General features: G+C 32.1%; 2 protein-coding genes across 2 annotated transcripts; both read left to right on the top strand.

The window, feature by feature from the left end:
* The first annotated feature begins 2422 nt into the window (after positions 1-2422).
* On the top strand, positions 2423-13229 carry LOC134726801 (uncharacterized). Its single transcript, XM_063591216.1, has 3 exons — positions 2423-2629; positions 10829-11213; positions 12642-13229. Exons 1-3 carry the CDS (start codon positions 2423-2425, stop codon positions 12944-12946), a joined length of 897 nt encoding a protein of 298 aa, XP_063447286.1. The 3' UTR covers positions 12947-13229.
* Positions 13230-16754: 3525 nt separating this feature from the next.
* LOC134726136 (uncharacterized) lies at positions 16755-18500 on the top strand. The gene is made up of 2 exons (XM_063590534.1): positions 16755-16876; positions 17836-18500. The coding sequence occupies exons 1-2, from the start codon at positions 16828-16830 to the stop codon at positions 18498-18500; spliced, it is 714 nt and encodes a 237-aa protein (XP_063446604.1). The 5' UTR covers positions 16755-16827.
* The last annotated feature ends 1793 nt before the right edge of the window (positions 18501-20293 follow it).

The raw sequence follows: 20293 nt of genomic DNA, 5'->3' as shown, positions 1-20293 counted from the left end.
TAAACTTGTAAAGCTGTTATAAAACTTTACAAATCAATACTGTAGTTAATACAATTTAAATTCACGTTTTTCAACTAATTACTCAGTATATATAATACCAATAATTATAATTAGATAAATAAACTTGTTAACAAATATCATTGAAAGACTTGTAACTTATATCAATACATACATGTATATATGTATGTTTTATGTATTATATATATTATATTTATTGAGAAACTACCCCTTTACATCGGTGGCAAACACCAGCGGGCTATCAATGTTTGCGTCATTCAAACTATACATACAATATATTCCGTGTACGTAAATAAATTCATCACCGTAGCTTAAAAATGTCAATAAAATCGGTAAAGCATTTCTTAAAAATCCAATCATTAACAATAAACATTTACAAAAATAAATAAAAGAAACTGTAATTTAATTGGAATGAAACCGTACATGTATCACTTTAAATAACACTCTACAACACCGTGATCGGGTAATGACTATAATAGGAATTTGTTTAAAATGTTGATATACAATTATTTTCCTCGAAACGTTTTTATCACATGAGTTCAGTTTTTTAAATATATTTTTACTGTATCTATTTTCAGTGATATTTAAGTTGGTATGTTTTAACACTTTAAGGCGTATGAATGGGCGCACTGCGTTTGCGCGCCTTTGGGGATTAAAATGTTTTACGTATGCGCGCAGCTTTTTATTACATTTGCGCGCATTCATTTTACAGGTAAACTCAGGTAAGTATATAAATAAGACTTAAATTAGATTATAATTGACTTTATATTTTTTTTCTTCATTTTAATAATAAATATGACAACCAATTATTAATTTTGAAAATATTTCTTAATTCAATTTATATAATTGTTCAAGTCAAAGTCGAAAGTGATCATTATAAACTCCGAAGTATAGCCTCAAGCGAATATTTCAGACTGAAAAGTGTTTCAACGAATGGTGATCGTTTTTAAAGTGAATATTTTAAGTAAGCTTGTAAAGATACACCAATAAATTTATCAAGACTTTTACCTTTAAGATTAGTTATGAACTTATAAAACATTTTAAGATTTTTTTTCTGTATACAATTCTGGGATTTAGTCCTTGTGCATAATCTTAATCTATAATACTAAAATTACGAGGTCCAATTTGTCAGCCGTCATCACGTTAAAACGACAAATAAAAGAAATCAACTTTATATATAACTAATATAGTACAAAGGTGTAGATTAAAAATTACACCACTCCAGGCCCTTTTGTTTTCCACGTAATTAATATTGCCAATAATTAAGAAGTTCTGGGTCGAGTCCGATACCGATACCAATAGTATATTCATCTGTTACCTATTACATTATCTGTACGTTCCGCATTTGACAGGCGCACCACCAAACGGTGTATTCAGGATATGCTATATACACGGGTCATAACCACAGGGTTGACACTACTAAATTGTCAAATTGTTATCTATTGTAGTATTTTAATCAGTAATAAAATTGAGAAAGGAAATGGTGAATATGTCAAAGCGACAACCACCCGACCATAGAGCAGACAACAGCCGAAGGTAACCAATGGGTCTTCAATGTAGCGAGAATTCCCGCACCCGTAGGTGTCCTTCAGCTGGCCCCTAAAAATATGCACAGCAACAATCAGTAAGACTTGATAAGATACCAATACGAATACTAAAAATAAGGCGTATAGGTACAGTTTTCAATTTGTTAGCGAGCATGACGTAAAACAGTGAATCAAAGAATTCAACTTTATTTATAACTAATATAGGACAATGCTGTTGATTAAAAAAATACTCCATCCCAGGACCTTTTGTTTTCCAAATAATTAATATTACCAATAATTGATAAGTTCCAGTTAGACGGGTTCAAACAGAAAGATTTGAAAGCAGAGATAACTGTGATAACTATCTTATAATCGGCATGACTTTATCAGATGACAATACTAATACAAAAATAAGTCTTGCGCATAGTTCTATACTTTAATTCAGTCACGGACCCGCGATATTACGGGTGTGTTCTAGTAAAACGGACTTATCTTGCTCGAAATCCCACCTCATCGTTGGTGCGCTGAGGACTAAGACTATTAAACGGAATTAATACTTATACTTGTAAATAATTTCTCAAATTATAAATAAATAAGTAATATAACCTGTATTTTACCTGAGTTTACCCGTCAAAAAAATGCGCGAAATTGTAATCAAAAGCTGCGCGCAAACGTAATGATTTTTGCACGCAAATGTAATGGTAATGCGCGCAAACGTAATGCACCGGTATAGGGCGTAATATACCATAACGTATAAATATATAAAGAATAATATATTCATGTTATCTTTTATACTTTTTCTACAGAAAATTATAGCTACAAAACAATTAAATAATTCAAAAGTGAATAATGTTTTCTACTTTTAATGATTTAGGGCAATGCATTTGAAGATTGTTGCTTCAAGTTTGCTGTGCTTCTCATATGCAGTCAACAGTGTTTCCATAACTTTTACCAATAATTCCCCTTGGACAGAGGGCATTATATCCAGGTCGGAGGGTGAATGTTCACTCAGCCTGGATAGGACTTATGCTGCCAAAGAATGGATTATTGCAATCACTGTTGATAATCCGACAATGCAGATTGGGGTACGTCTATTAGCCTTTACATTGATACAATATGCTAAGATGTTTAAAATGTCTAAATCAGTTTGAATCTAAACACTGTACATTATAATAAGATGTTTGTAATATCTATATCGGTTTTAATCTAAACACTTTACAATACGCTTAGAGGTTTAGAATGCCTATGTCAATTTAAATCTAAATACTTTACAATATGCTAAGATGTTTAAAAATGTCTAAACACTTTACAACATGATTATATGTTAGTTTTTTCGTTTGAATTGTTTTACATTGTCTTATCGGGTCCTTTTATAGCTGACTATGCGGTATGGGCTTTGATCATTGTTGAAGCCCGTACGGTGACCTACAGTTGTTAATGTCTGTGTCATTTTGATCTCTTGTGGACAGTTGTCGCATTTGCATTCATACCACATCTTCTTTTTTTATATTAGAATATCTAAATCATTTGAAACTAAACACTTTACAATATGCTAAGATGTTTAAAATGTCTAAATAGGTTTGAATCTATAACTTTGACACTTTTCAGTATGCTTAGATTTTGAAGTAGCTAAATCAGTTCGAATCTTAACACTTTAAAATTTGAGAATAAATCTAAAGAGAAACTACATTGTATCAAAGATCAACACGAAACACCTTAAATAACAACTAAGTATTACTGTATAAAAAATGAAAACTTGAACATAGACATTTTCACTCGAAAGAGAGAAATGTTATTAAAGCATGTCAAATTCAGACTACAATATGTCAACTTGGACCTGCAAATTTTTATTATATCAGCTTGACAGATTAATGTGTTTTTTAGCTATAAGATGTTAAGTTGTGAGTGAGAGATTAGTATACAGCTAAATAATGGTAATTTGAAATTTAAAATTTAGACCGCAGTCTGGTCATCATTCTTGTGTGCAGACTCAAAAAGTTTAAATATGTAATACGTATGAAACCATGTACAAGCAAATATTGTCCGAATATTTCGAGATAATTGGTTCATAGTATTACTATAAGTGTATATCAGAAAAAGTTATTCAGGATCTTGTTTTGTACATATTTTCCCAAACTCTAAACCTGTCGCTATATATTAAAATTGAGAATGGAAATGGGGAATGTGTCAAAGAGACAACAACCCGACAAAAGAGCAGACAACAGCCCGAGGCCACCGATGGGTCTTCAGAGCATCGAGAAACTCCCGCACTCGGAGGCGTGCTTAAGCTGGCATCTACACGAAAATGAATACGTCTAGTAAAGTGATAATGAACGTAAAACTAAACTCCGAAATATATACAAGACACTACAATTAAAATAATACAAGACTAACAAACGACAGAGGCTCCTGACTTGGGACAGGCGCCATAGTGAACCACAGTTTAACTTAAAAACACATGGTACATCGGTTTTAGTGATAAATACCTTTTTAAATTTATGTACTTATTCTTTTCAACACGTAATGTTTAAATTGATTGATTGATTTTGCTTCATGTCCAGTGGCAAATATTTCACAATTGCGTGTGGTTAAGGGTTAACCGTTTGGGCTTAGTTTTCAGGTAACCAGTTTGTGTTAAGTCTTATATGTTTGATATTTTGTTTACGTACAGTAATAATTACGGGCTGAAATCAATATTCTATTCATCATGACTAAAACACGTACAGTAACAATTACGGGCTGAAATCAATATTCTATTTATTGTGCCTAAAACCTTTTTTATTATGATATATCCAATTACGTCTACAAACATGTTCTCCTGTAAAACCTGTTAAGATTTATGTTTTAATAATGTTAACACAATGTTTCAATAGAGTATGGTAAAGTATACTAATGAATTTGGAGCCCATAGGTCTTTCTGATAACTTTGCCGTATTTTACACTGTGTCTAAACCACACCGGCAAAATTTGCTCGGACTCGATGCTATCTAACATCCGGCACAATGACGGAACACCAATAGACAAAAGAAAGGTAGGTGTCTCCTTATTGTTTTATTCTTTTTATGATATCGAAGAATATATATACATATACAACTATTTTCTATTGTGAGATGCAATCTTTTCTACAACCGTTCTCTATTAACGGAGAAATAAGTCAAAATGCATGTCAAAATGACGAATTGAGTGAACCTTGCCTCGAAATTGTTTAATTTCTCGTTAAATTGTTCACATTGTACGGAAAGAAAGGTACGGGAAGATAGATATTGACACGGAGATTGCAAATTTAGTTATTATGAGCATCTCAATAATTGTAACTCTGTGTATGGAACGAAAGAAATGGGTCATGTCAAAATCGAACTGGCCGGTTTCGTCAATGTATACAACCCGGTTTCGTCATAGATTTCAAAATGCATAACCCGGTTTGGTCAAATAAAAAAAATCATAATCGCATTACATTATAATTGATTATTTAACTTCAGCGTCCAGAAGGAGTTTTGTGGGTCGTTCGAAAACAATTTCGCTCACCGAACAGCGGCTTATTATTTATATGAGTCTCAGATTCAAATAAATAATAAGCAAATTCATACTCTTATAGCCGACACATATATTTTAGTTTTACTTTGCATTCCGAAATTTTTTAACAGCATATTGAGATTAAAGCTCTCTAAATATGTCTTTTCTATAAGAGTTATGGGAAAATATGTTGAACAATTTTAAACTTGAAATTAAAGTTTACGGTCTAAAAAATCGAAACACAATTGATATGTGATTTTCTCGCACAAAAGAATGGACATCTTTATAAGTAATCTAATCATTCCATGTATGTAATCTTTTCTACCATCGTTAAAAATAAATCTTCTTAAGGATAAACGTTGATAATAAGACAAATGTATATGCATGCATAATCGGGATAGAAAATGAATGTAGGGTTACAACTACCATGCATTAACATAAAATTTATTTATCACTATACTGCTATGTACAAATTAGTATAATAGTCTCAGGTCATCGATACAATTCAATAATAATTATTTTGTTAACATTATTAAAAAAAAAACGAGTCTGCACTGTCGCCATTGTGTTATGATGATCGTACACTGATGTTGATCAATATATTTTGACAATATATACGGACAGACGAATTCAGTTTATTTCAAAGTGGGCGTATTTCGAACAACTTTTACATACCGCCGAGCGTAGCGAGTCGAACAATATTTTGATTATTTTTTGCTTTACAAAATCTTTAAAAACAGGAATCAATAAAGTTTTGGCAACCAAAGGTGCCGTGGGGTCGGGGCGTGCAACATATACGTCATCTAGATTCGCCACTTATCTTATAAAGTGTATACCGAATTAAAATATTGTAAGAAATGAGAAAACAGGGACACCTGGGAAATCGGATTATGTCAGTTGGATTATGTTTCTCATAATAAATGCCGAATATCAAGTTCTTTTTATCGATTTCTATACATTTTTTTTTCAAATATATATAAAAGTTATATAGGAAAATGATAAGGCAGACAAATAAACAAATAAATCGACTTGGCCGATATCCTAATAAAAATTATTGACCTTTAATTACGATTTTTTTCTCCATTTCTTCGCGTTTTTACACGCCCGTCCCAATTTTGACAGGCCGTATTTTTGTATACACCCGTCTAACCGTCCGTCCTTCCATCCGTCCGTTCCTCCATCTATCAGTCATTCTGTCCGTCCGTCCGTCCGTCCGTCTATCTATCCATCTGTCCACCATAAACATGTCGCACCGTAACTTCAGGACAGCTTATCTTATTTTCTTAAAATTTAACATGATCTGTAAACCTTTTAGTGAAAATCAAATTAAATCTTTTTGAGTTACAGAACATGTAAGTGAAACAGGAATGTGGTTTTTTTTTTAACATGTCGCGCCATATCTCAAAAACGAAGTATTATAACTGCATCAAGCTTTATACACTTCTTAGTTATATAAATACTATAAACTTCTGATTACTTTTTGGTGATGTTTGGTTTAGAGGGATTGATTTTTTTTTGGTAAAACAAAAACAAAAATAGGGGGGGGGGGGCATTTAAACATGAAAAAATCATACAAATTCCAAGCGACAACAACCCGACCATAGAGCAGAAAACAGCCGAAGGCCACAATGGGTCTTCAATGAAGCGAGAAACTCCCGCATCCGGCGGTGTTCTTTAGCTGGCCCCTTAATAAATATGTATACTAGTTCAGTGATAGTGGATTTCATAGTAAACTGCGAATACATGTATATTTATCATATTTAATGGATAATTTGAACTATGATACAAGTTTTTGCACAAATCGCGAATTTACTATAAAGGCTCTGTCATAGGACGAGTTAAGGTTTATTCATCATTTTTTATTATTTGTACTTTTGTTGTACTGTTTGTGTCAGCGACAACACTTTGACTCAGTCCATTTCCCGAGTCACAGGCTTGTAATTCTATGGTTGTCTTTGGTTGATTTATACCATATGTGTTTTGAACATAAAATAGGCAGGTAGTTTTTTTGTTTGAATTGTTTTACATTTATAATTTAGGGCCCTGTTATAGCTTGCTTTCATGCGGTTTGTGTGTTTTTCTCATTGTTTAAGGCATACGGTGACCTAAACTTGATTAATTCAACATCATTTTTGTGTCTAAAAGAAAGTTGTCTCATTGTCAATGTGTATGGGATAAGTGGTTACCGTCACTTCTTCTAAATAAGACCTAGATATAAATGACGGTCATGTTTTGCAAACCAACTTTTATTCACATTGAAAATACAATACTGTCAGATATTGTTTTCGAAAGTTATCTTGAAGTTTCAATTGAATTCGAACTGTAAAAAAGATGAATTTGAAATGTAAAAAAAAATCAATTTGAACTGTAAAAATAATGTGAAAAGCATGCCTATAGGAAAATAAATGTGCCTACCAGAAACGGGGAGAAAGTTACAAATCTCATTGCTATGTTATGGATGCTTAAGTGTGAAAACTTGCTTTAGTGCGCAAGGAACACAGTATATATAGTACCAGAAAATCTGGCAGGACTGCATGCATGATAAACTTGTGCAGAACAGTATAGACTATAGTCGGTTTGGGACTGTTCGTCAATGATTGAATGCATAGTGTATATAATATAGTATAGTAAATTAAAATTATGGCACAATCAAAACACATACTTTTATTTTTCATCTTTACACACTACTATTATAAACAAAGAAAATATAATAATGTTACAAAATTATTAGATACCAGTGCTATTGAGTATTTATATTCCATTTAAAATTAGTTTGAAGTTAAGTGAAATAAGGGATACGCCTTTCATTAGGAAAATGTGTATTATCATAATTAACTATGTCCAAAAGTGCCTGTTTAAAATAGATTTTAACACGCCAAGTTTACCTTACAATAAATATATATTTAAAATCTCGAAATACAATGTTCAGATCCGTGCAAAAGTTGCTTTTCATAAATTGTTTGTTAAAAAAACCAACCAAACCGGGTGATATATATAGACGAAACCGGGTGATTGTGTAGTAACAACATTGACGAAACCGGTTTATTTTAATTTGACATGACCCTTTTCTTTCGTTCCATACACAGAGATACAATTAATGAGATGCTCATAATAACTTAATTTGCAATCTCCGTGTCAATATCTATCTTCCCGTACCTTTCTTTCCGTACAATGTGAACAATTTAACGAGAAATTAAACAATTTCGAGGCAAGGTTCACTCAATTCGTCATTTTGACATGCATTTTGACTTATTTCTCCGTTAATAGAGAACGGTTGTAGAAAATATTGCATCTCACAATAGAAAATAGTTGTATATGTATATATATTCTTCGATATCATAAAAAGAATGAAAAAAATAAGGAGAAACCTACCTTTCTTTTGTCTATTGGAGTTCCGTCATTGTGCCGGATGTTAGATAGCATCGAGTCCGAGCAAATTTTGCCGGTGTGGTTTGGACACAGTGTTTTAGAGGCATACTATAATGTAGTCAAATTATGATCAAACTTGTATACAAGATAAATGAGTGATTCATAGTCCACCAGTTCAATCATATTAACCCCCCCCCCCCACACACACACACTTAAAACTGTCCAGTGATGCAGTGGAAACCTGAACCTACAATAGAGAAATTAATTGTTCGATTCGCATATTCGAAGAGGAAACTTCGAGTGCCAATTAGACAATTAGTTGTTCATCACAATGTGTATTTCACAAATATCTTTCATTTCTATGGCCTAAGTATTACTGCACTGAACGTTGGGATTGTCTTGTGCGATGTTTGCCATGGCAAATGTTTCAATTATTATAATAGAAATATATTTTGATCGTGTTTGTTTTAAAGATAACATAGTAATTTCGTTTAAAAAAAAACAAATAGAAAAGAATAAATAAATAGTGCACTTTAAAGTACTGATTATCATTGTGTATGTATTTTTTTAAAAAGCAAAACAGATAAGAAAACAACTGTGTAAATTAATATCTAAAGTTCAGAAGTAAAAAAAAGTAATGGCAGTCAAATAAAACATTCATTTCCCTCGACTGTTGAAGATATGAAGATAAGTTCACCGGCTCACCCTCGAAAAGTCATATGCCCTCGTGAAATATGATTTTTTTGGGGTTAACAAATCTTTATATCTCCCTCAAACACAGGAAATATATATGCATAATATTCTACCCCCGGGACGAAGAACACCTCTTCCAGCTTAAATAATCCAATTGTCCCACAAAAAAAAAAACCCGAGTCCAAATTTCTGAAAAATTTCGCCAGCACGGCTCCTAGAAAAAGGGTTTTCAATATATTACGAGACAAAGACCAAAAGTTTGGGCAAAAGAAAGAAAGTATACCTAGAAGTGAGGGAAGTTCCCCTTATCCTAAAGGAACATAATTCTATGCAAAGAGATAGCTTTCGAAAATTCATGAAACAAATAATTCCTTTTGTTAATCGACTTACATTGAAGACTTACCCTCTCTTGTGTATGCAAGGCATAATTAAATATGTGTAGTGTACACAAAGTTATCCAAACAGTGGAGGAAGGTACAAAGATGATAACTGAAACATGGTTGAAAAATACATTGGACAGTTGGAAGGACTTTGTATAATAAATGCTTACATTTACATATTTGAAACCAATCTCTTGACAATTGATTTATTTTTATGTATATTCGTGTAAAGTTAATGTATCGGTCGTCTGTGTACATGACTTATGACTTTAGGCACACAAAAAAGGGGGTTATGGACTCACAAGCTGTGTTTTGGGGTCTAAGACATCAATTTTTATTCAATGGTCATATTTAAAACAAGAATACTGTTGAATCCTTTCAATTTAAAGTATTTGATTTGTTTCAGTATACCTTTGAACAAATGTAAGTTGCTCTCGTTATCCGTTCAACATTGAACTGTGAGTGCGGTCTTCCGCAGGCCTTTATCCATTTCAGACACTTTTCTAAGTTATTTGACTTCTTCGGAAATGGCAAAAAATATACACCGTCCTGAAGTCGATCCTCGTACCGACTGTCGGTGTTACAAACACCGTAACGACAGCGCTTTACCATAATTGACCAAAATGTACACTCAGACAATTTCAGGCAGACGTCATTGTTTGTCTGAGTCTTGTTGTAGCAGCAAAAATACGCGCGCGCATCTGCGATTTCATTGGTCGATAAATTATTATGGGCGGGGCGGCGATAGGTGAATTATATCCTATACTAAATGTCACTTTATAGATTTCCCTTGACAATCACGTGACTTTTGTAAAGAAACCAAGACTTTTGGAAAGATACCAAAATGACTTAAAAGTAAAATATTTTTAATTTTTTTTTTCGATCGCTTTCTCATTGATGAATACCAAATGATTCGATCGAGTTGGTCATGCCAGTATTCAAAATTATTCAACTGACATAGTCAAACCAACTTTTATTTATCACAAGATCGATAAGGCCAAGTGACTTCTTCTAATCACTTGGCGTCCGTCGATCTGCATCCGTAGATCTTCGTCCGTCGTCCGTCGTCAGCATTCGTATCCGTGGACCTCGTCGTCTTCCATTTACTTTTACAAAACTTTATCCTCTGATTTTTTTTCAAGTCTTGTTTAACTTGGCCACAATCATCATAGCAAGTTTGAAACACGATTCCAATGAACCTAGATGGTAACCAGCATAGCTGACATGACTAAAATATGATATAGGGGTAAAATGCAAGTCTAGTTTTTATCTGGAAAACCGCTATGAAAAAATTTACGTAGGTTGTCCATATATTGTTTTGCTTTGTAGATATGGAACTATTATGTTAAAGGACCAATAAATAATACCTATTATTTAGAGAATAAATATATCCAGACAGCAGGACCAAAATTACTGACATTTCATCTTGACACTTCAACGTATCAACCATTAACAGGCTTTTGTATAAGCAACGCAGACCGTTTAAGTACAAATCCAGCCGATCACAGCACCGTATCCCTGAATACGGAATATATTGAAGATCATACTTCGTCCGCAATGTATGGAGGTTCAACAACTGATAATTTGTACTGTTTTGAGCCAAACATGATTTGCAGGTGTTTCACACTTTTAAATATAACAGCTACAAGTGTAAAACAGTCTGTAGCAAATTTAAAGAGAGACTTACGGATTGATAAGAAGAATACTTTACTTGGTACGTATGTTTATAAAACAGACAGAAAGATACTAGTCAACTATCTGTAACACTTTTAAAACACATTATTAAGACTAATACTATACTGTCGTACAATATCTGGGTCTTATACATGTACACAAGATTAAGAAGATATATATAGAGTTAATTATTTTCTGTTCAAGACACAACTACAAGTTATTTACAACTCATATGGAATACAATATGTTCGTTTCAGGATTCTCACAGGTGCGTGCTTAACTGCACTGTCCACACGATCAATACACGTTTGTGGATAAGATCTACACAACTGTAAAACACATTATATATTGAGGAGGTTAATATGTAGTATAAGGCATACTATTTGGTATATTTAAAATTTAGTACATTGAGCTTGCTACAGATATGTATCAGTTATTCAAGAGATTGATAAACCAATATTATTGAGATCACGTATAACGCTAAACTATTAATAAACCAATAGTATTGAGATTACGTATAACACTAAACTATTAATAAACCAATAGTATTGAGATCACGTATAACGCTAAACTATTAATAAACCAATAGTATTGAGATCACGTATAACGCTAAACTATTAATAAACCAATAGTATTGAGATCACGTATAACGCTAAACTATTAATAAACCAATAGTATTGAGATCACGTATAACGCTAAACTATTATCTTACTATCATTTAATTATGAAACTGTTGTTTTTAAACACATCGATATTTATAAAAGAAAGTGTACATTTAAGTATATTCACAGCATATTTACAACTACGGTATAACCCTGTATCACAGTAAGCCTGGCTAGACTCAAGTTAACAGCCATTTAACATAGATGTAGTATATGTCAGGGAGATAACTCTGTAAAAATTAGCTGAACATTTTAATCACGTTCTATTGAGAAGAAAAAAAAACGATTCTAAATGACCAAAATAAGTGTTTGTCAAGCGGTTATATAGCCAATTAAATGTTTCCGATTTCAAAAGTGTGTGGTTTCTTTGGTTTTTTTTTATTCTTTTTTTCATATTTTGTCAAAAAATCTAAGAAATAATTGTCAAAATTTTACGAAAATTTACCGAGTCCAATTAATTATAGTACAGTGTTTTTGGCACCATCTTAATCATGCTCGTGTGCAGTTTGAACATTCTTGTTTACAACGTGTTCAAACTGAAAAATGAGCTATTGGGATAGTATGGTTTCAACCATGCATAACGAAACTGACAGCACGTTCATATAGAGATATTTCAATTGTGACATGGTTTTTGATGGTAGGAAACTGTCTCATCAACGAATTTCAGACCTCTCTGAATAATTATATCATAATATTTTGGTTTCATTTATATCAAAACATTAAATGCGATATACTTGTACATCAACTAAAGACACTTTATTTTGACCTTTTTAATCATGAGTGTTTTTTTTTGTTGCAATTTTCAGCAAGGAGCAAGAAAATAAGTGCTACGGACAACAGACCCTCAGCAAAAGCGATCGGTAGTATTGGAGTACTGGTTCTTTGTATTTCGCTAGGCGCCATCGTTCTTAGTGATGTTAAGACCTTGTATAACTCTGTCAAGAGTATTAAATTTGTCACAAAGTATGGCAAGCGAAGGAAAAAACGTAACGATAACACAGACAAAACTCAAATAAATCCAAGTGAAGATAAATGTTCCATATCTGATTCAGCTACTAACCTTATTAAAAATGATAGCATGTGGACAAGTGTGAAAAGTGTTCAAGTTTGATTTTATAAAATACAATGTCATTAGCATCATTTAATGTGAAAAGCAAATAACACTCAGAGGAAAATGGTACAGACACTGGTTTCTAATTTCCTTTAAAATTCAATTGGCATGGTTTAACACTATACGGTTACCGAATATATATTGAAGAATGAAGCATGTCCATGTTAACATTGTTATGTCAAAGCAAGAATCCTTAAGTTTGACATTAGCAATAAACCAACTGCAACCAATCAATTATTACATGTATCAACAATTTGAAACTGGATGAATCATTATGTAAACAAATGCGCTCTCATATTGGTATAGAAATTAAAAAAATAATGTATTTAATTCTTAAAACTTTATACCATAATACGATTTAGATATCAAACATTGATGAACAATACCATTATGTCAGAAAGAAGTGACAACATTTTCATAGAAATCCAGACAGTTGTCAAACACTTGTTAATGCATGAAACAGATTTTCGTTGATTATGTGTTTGTTTTGTCATAGTAATATCACTTAGTCATGACATGTACAATATGTGGAGCAGTACATAATTGCATATCATGAAAGCTGAGATCATCTCGAGTTTTGGTTCGTATCCGTGTGGCTCAGTTTTTAGTCTTGAACGTTGTGTTTTGTAAACTGTTTGTCGTTTTGGTTTTTGTTATGTTTTGCCATGACATTGTCATTTTTTTTCTCGACAAAATAGTTTGAAATATCAATTAAATGTCTTTCGACTCTCTTATAACCAAGACAAACAAAACCATAGCATATACAATGTACATGTAATGAAATCAATGTCATTTGGTTCCTTGAATGACAAAAAAGTGTTGCGGTGTAGTTTTGAAGGGGTTTATGTGAGAAAAGTAATTTCAAATTTGGAATCTGGTCTTTTAAATTTCGGAGACATTTTTCTTTTTTTTTTCTTTTTTATTGTGATTAAAGTGTAGATTTTTTTTCAATTTTGGCAAAAATATTTTTGTAAAAAAAAATCATGTATTTGTAATACGATATCCCCCAGTATGAACGAATGTAAAATGTTATTTATACCCGTGTAATTATTCAATTCGATTTTAAGATTTCTGCTTCATAAATAATTAACATGTTACAGTTTTTCCACGACGTTACCAACGAAATTTAAGTAGAAATAAAAACAGTATATATATTATGTATAACTTGGATAAGATGAATATTTTGTTCGATTAGAAGAGTTTCAATCAAACCTTCCCTCGTGTATACAGCATTTACAATCCATTCAATTAACGACATATCAACTAGGATATAAATCGTCTAAATAGTTTTTTAACATCAAGTGAAACAGAATTAAAGCTTTGAAAAATTAATTTTAATTTTTTTGTTTTCATAATGTTTTCTTCTCTCTCGTAAACAGATTTACTATATCGATATTTTAATTAGAATAGCAGTAGCTTTGATCACTGTTTGTCTGTTCATAAAACACAAGCTATGTATATAAAATATAGATAGATAAAATATACTGAATTAAAGCCGTAGTCGATATGAATAGCTATTTAACAAACATACTAGAACACACCCGTGATATCGCGGGTTCGTGACTGAAATAAAGTATATAACTATGCGAAAGCCTTAATTTAGACTGTATTGATATTGGCATCTAATAAAGTCATGCCGATTATAAGATGCACAGTTTTCTCTGCTTTCAAATCTTTCTGCTTGAACCCGTCGACCTGGAACTTATCAATTATTGGTAATATTAATCATCTGGAAAAAAAGGTCCTGAAATCGAGTATTTTCAATCAACACCATTGTCCTATATTAGTTATAAGTTGAATTCTTTGATTCGCTGTTTACGTCATGCCCGCTGACAAATTAAAAACTGTTCCTATATACGCCTTGTTTTAAGTCCAGATTTTTAGTACTCGTATTGTTCTCTTAGAAAGTCATACTGATTAAAATACTACATAAAGGAACAATTTGACGATGATTGAATTTAGATGTGTCTACCCTGTGATTATGACCCGTGTTTATAGCAAAATCCAAAAACACCGTTTTGGTGGTGCGCCTGTCAGATGCGCTACGTACAGATAAGGTAATAGGTAACAGGTGAATATACTTTTGGTATCGGTATCGGATTCGACCTGGAACTTGTTAAATATTGGCAATATTAATTTTGTGGAAAAACAAAAGGATCTGAAGTGGTGTTACTTTTAATCTTCACCATTGTCCAATATTAGCTATACATAAAATTAAATTCTTAGATTTGGCGTGCTTACCCTATGACGGCTGACACAATGGAATTCGTTATTTTAGTATTATATATATTTATGCATAATCTGCTTATACATTCAAGTTCATCTTTGATAACAATGATATCGTTCTAACAAAAGAGCAGACCCTTGCATTATTGTATCAGCATGCAGGATTCTTTTGTTAGAACGATACCATTTTCTACATATGAAAATACATGTGCCCAGTCTGACTATGCATTTGTTTTCCATTCGTTTGATTTGTTCGAGCTTTTGATTTTTTGCCATTTCCTTAGGGACTTTTCGTTTCAAATTTTCCTCTGAGTTCGGTACTTTTTTTACTTAAACCCTCTTTAAATACAATAGAAATATCCTCCATGTTTATGGTACAGGAGAGTTAGAAAAAAAACAGCCCTAAAATGTGTCTTAACAAGAAAAATATTGTCTCTATAGGTTGTAATTGTATTTCTCCCAACACGAATTATACCGATCACAGGTTGACATTAAATAAACTCATCAAAGATACCAGTATTGACATTTCATACTTGCAACAGACGTGTGTGTTGTATACAAAAGCCTCACCAGTGACGCTCGAATAAAAAATGTAAAAAGACCAAATAAAATACGAAGTTGAAGAGCATTGATGACCAAAAATTCCCAAAAGCCAAACACAGCTAATATAACCTATTCCTGAGGTAGAAAAACATTTGAATTTAAAAAAAATTGAAGTGATGTCTGTTTCACTGATGACTATGCATAAGTTTCGTTGGTTGTTACTGTATCACATTCCAATACTTTTTCCTTGAAAGTGAAATACTACTTGTAAAGTATAATCAGATTTAAAAAAGCACGAACATAACGAAGGGTGCTACGTTTGGAACTTGATCTGCATTCCGAAGCATATGTTATCAACTTAAGTATGTTTACTCTACCATACCTACATTGTATATTGTAATAGTCTTAAAAAGGTTAGCTATCTTTAACTTCAAGCTATCAACCAACAGACGAACATATTTTCAAAAGTTTAAATATTACAAAAAAAAATTCAAATGAGTTTTCTTTCAAATTGAATAGATAAATGCATTGACTTTGCTATTATATTTCCAAGCAAAATAGTAACTGCAAGAACACAAACAAATTGATGTCAAAAATAACTTAATTTTAAAATCATCAAATGAATAATTTTATTTAATATCCCCCCCCCCCCCCCCTCTTTATTTTTTTTTTAATATTTTATTCTAGAAGAAGATATCAACGCATTTGATATTTAAAAATGTTTATTATAAATAAGAGACATTGAACTTCTATAAAAATTAAAAAAAAACAAACGAACAAACTCCGTTAGAAAAAGTATAAAGTTTAACGTATTCAAAACAACCAAACAGTAACCTTTACAATATTACTCGATACACGATCACTGATCTGAATCGAAATTATTAAATAATGGCCTCTTGGGTAATGTTTCAATTAAGGTGTCAAAGTTATGTTTAGAGAGAAAAAAAAAACTTGTCCATTTATACACTTAAATTTAGATCATAATTTATTAACTGGAACCGTTGAACTTATCAACAATATTAGTTACTTAATATATGATATATAAGAATGTTTGATGTTTCTTTACTCGGACATTTCGTCTAGGAAAGGTAGAAATAAACAACAGAAACAATATGGATCTACTACCTGTTATTATTGTGTTTCTGCATATTAAGGCCAGTTGTAAGTATATATTCTAATTAAGAAAATTGTTATTATATCATTTGAACATTACATTAAAAAAAATGAAAGAAAAGTTTGCTATTTTGAAAAGAGTGTTTCAATTTTTTTCTAATGAATAAGGTGTTGAAATTAATGACTCAGTTTATGTGTTGTAAATAATAGTTTTATTAGTCATTCGCTTAATATTCAGAATCTGGAGAATTTTGGTAATCTTACTACATTAAATGAAAGTAACGTAATTGGTTGAAATTTCATTGTTAAGAACTTTTAAACCAATCACAGTAGTGTGGTGTACGTTTTTGAGAATATGATCCAAAAGACATTAGATTATGAAATAAGGGCTTAAAGATACCAAAGGGACAGTCAAACTAAAATATAAAAAATAAACTGATAACGCCATTGCTAATAATTAATAATATTTTAACAAATCATCAAATTTAAAAAAGAAATCAGATTCATTGATGTTTATTATATAATCCCAGCGGCAAATATTTTATGCATATTCAGGTCGATTAAGTATTAAAGGCAAGACATTATACAATTGATTTGTTCACCAATCGTTTTTTTTGTGATTGTGTATTATAAATCGCACAGTATTTTTTGTTATTGTGAAGTACAGTGCATGCGATTAAGGTGGCTTGGGTGTCTTTCTCCATCTAGGAGTTTGAAGTAGCAGATAACAATTGATCAAGATCTTTGTTAAAATGTTTAAATTTTGAGAGTGACGTACGTGAAGTTATTCATCTGCGATACTTTAAATGACAAGATACAAACTTAATGTGTTTTATCATATTTACACATATAAAGACACAAACAAATTTGTTAATTTGCAAAATATGCAAAATAAGGATAGTAGGGTAGAAATCCTCAACTACGTGATAAAAACGTCTTTTTGACATACATTTTTTTAATTAAGACACCTTTAGTCCAAAACTGATTTACTTAATTTCGTTTTGTAGCAGCACTGGCATATACAGGAATACTTAAGAGACTATGGCCGTTGGATAGCCAAACATGTTCATCAGAAGTATTAACAACTACTTACGTATATGGCGAGTGCACTAACACATTTGAACACCAGCCACAAGATTTCCCATTTAACGCTATGGAGTTCGACGGTTCTTCTTCTTTTGATGTTTCTGTTGATGTTTCAACTACTAACATAAAACACTACAGTTTTCAAGGATGGTTCTTCTTTAAATCTGATACTCCTTCTTCCTTGTTTCATTACAGAGACAGTAAGGGAATCTCAGAAACAATCGTTTGGACCAATAATATGAAACTAAAACTTTACAGAAAAGTAAAATCCGATGTGAAATCTTTCACAGGAATTCAGCAAATTTCGAAATATAGATGGTACTATATTGTACTTGGTGTAGGCGAAGAAGGTTACGTATCCGTACGTATTGATGGCGTAAAGGATGTCTATGGAATGCTCACCAACCGTAAGAGCAAAGAAATGCCAGGTACATTGAGAATTGGTGGAGATTTTAGGGAGGCACATGCAAACGTTAAGGGGCGAATTACATGTGTTGGCTTTCATCTGAATACTAGGGATGCCTCTAAGAATGTTGTTGAAGATGTGTGCACTGAAACGGCTTGGTTGCGTAAGTTCACGTTTTAACATGTATACACGGTATACTACTCTTGCCTCTATTTAACTACCAAGGCAATTGCTTATTGTACTAAAAAATTGAAAACAACACGTTAATAATGTCTTGAGTCCGAAGCGCTTTTCTGGATTTTCCTTCATCAGGAACGCTCAAAGTCAAATATTTTAAATCCGAAGATATATAAGTACCGAAACCGTCAAAGAGCTACGTATATGTCAAAAATACCTAAAATAAATAGCCGAATGCTTTTAAAACCCCCTTTGTCTGAAGGAGTTGAAACCTTAGTTTCTTAATAATTTCAAAATTTATAAACGGAAAATTTTAGTAAAGTTTGTTAAATCATGTCAGTATACTACTAATGCCCGCTCTTATCATTGTCATAAATTGAATTCATAATTATATGGTTGATTTTATCGACATGATAGGTGATGAACACACTGATTTATATAGAATAATACATGGCAAAATCCGTATGGCATGCTGTATCACCACGAGAAACCAATATCAGTCTCGAGGGCCGAAGGCCCCGAGGGCTGATATTGGTCGAATGGGGATACAGCATGCGATACAGATTTTGCCATGGATTATTCTGTTTCTCTTATATTTTAACAGAATAGCCGGTGTGTTTTTTAAATCGTCCGAAAATATAAGCAAGAAAAGGAAATTATGATTTTCCTTTTTTTTCGACTGTCTTTTTTTTTTTACAGACTTTCTTATTTGCTGAATATCCACATCGTAATGTCCCCTTTAACCTTATTACATTCTCAATATACTTTTAAAACCATGTATTAGAATAATTCACTAAGTACACGATACTGTCCTATCATTTGAACTACATGTTTTAATTATAGAAATTTAAAAAAACAACATGACTGATTTATATCAAGCTTGTTTAAATGATAGGACATTATTCAACGGAACGTCATAGATCAAACTTTGACGTCATTCGATTTATGACGTCATGCCAGGTATGCGTTACGGGTTTTGCTATGCGATACAGGGTATGCGATACGGGTTTAGATATGCGATACGAGGTATGCGATACAGGGTAGGTGATACAGACTTGAACACAGAACCTGTATTAGATATACAAAATTGCTGTATTTTATACTAAATATATGATAACTGCTTTTATCGTTATATACGTCTGATGGCAGGTGCTTCTTAAAAAGACGATAGCTGGTTTTCTTGTTAATAAACATTTCTTTTTAAATGACAAAGTGATTACTTCATCAAACACCTTCTTTTTTTTTAACAAAAGTACAAAATGTTGTACAAATGTTACTTGTTAACGATAATATTATAATTCTTAATGAAAGTACATGGAAAAAAGTTCTAAATTTGTAGCATTAAAGCATAATGTTCTTGGTGAATTGCTTTCACACATACACTCACACTCAAAATAATGCATTGCGTGATTAAGTATTCAAAACTACATTTATTATCAATTGTTGCAAACGACAAATGAATGATATCTACAATAATGTTGTTTCTTACAGCAGAAAGAGGAAGCAACCGTATATATTTGACTCACACGGAGACAACAACGTTGACTCCGGTTTTCCTTAAAGAAGTCACACGCTGTTCTATCATTCAGTGTGCCCACTCATGTTTGGTAGACATTGAATGTTTCTATATATCATTTGATGAAGAATCTACTACGTGCAACTCGTGTTACCTGTTCAGAAGAAAAGAAACCACAGGCACTCACAGCAAACGTTTATTGTTTAAAGTTAAAACATAACAAAAGTAATTCATAAGTATGCCAATAAAACTTTATATGTAGCATATTGATTTTTTCGTC

This window comes from Mytilus trossulus, chromosome 7 (genome assembly GCF_036588685.1).
Source record: "Mytilus trossulus isolate FHL-02 chromosome 7, PNRI_Mtr1.1.1.hap1, whole genome shotgun sequence".
In the NCBI taxonomy this organism is placed as follows: Eukaryota; Metazoa; Mollusca; class Bivalvia; order Mytilida; family Mytilidae; genus Mytilus; species Mytilus trossulus.
The sequence above is the reverse complement of the archived record's forward strand: the minus strand, read 5'-3'. Positions and strand labels throughout refer to the sequence as shown.

Bases quoted from the DNA above. Each gene is read 5' to 3' on its own strand.
- LOC134726136 (XM_063590534.1), top strand. From the start codon at position 16,828: ATGGATCTACTACCTGTTATTATTGTGTTTCTGCATATTAAGGCCAGT. The intron at 16,877-17,835 runs GTAAGTATATAT...TTCGTTTTGTAG, and splicing joins TCTGCATATTAAGGCCAGTT to CAGCACTGGCATATACAGGA.
- LOC134726801 (XM_063591216.1), top strand. From the start codon at position 2,423: ATGCATTTGAAGATTGTTGCTTCAAGTTTGCTGTGCTTCTCATATGCA. The intron at 2,630-10,828 runs GTACGTCTATTA...TTTGCTTTGTAG, and splicing joins ATCCGACAATGCAGATTGGG to ATATGGAACTATTATGTTAA. The intron at 11,214-12,641 runs GTACGTATGTTT...TGCAATTTTCAG, and splicing joins TAAGAAGAATACTTTACTTG to CAAGGAGCAAGAAAATAAGT.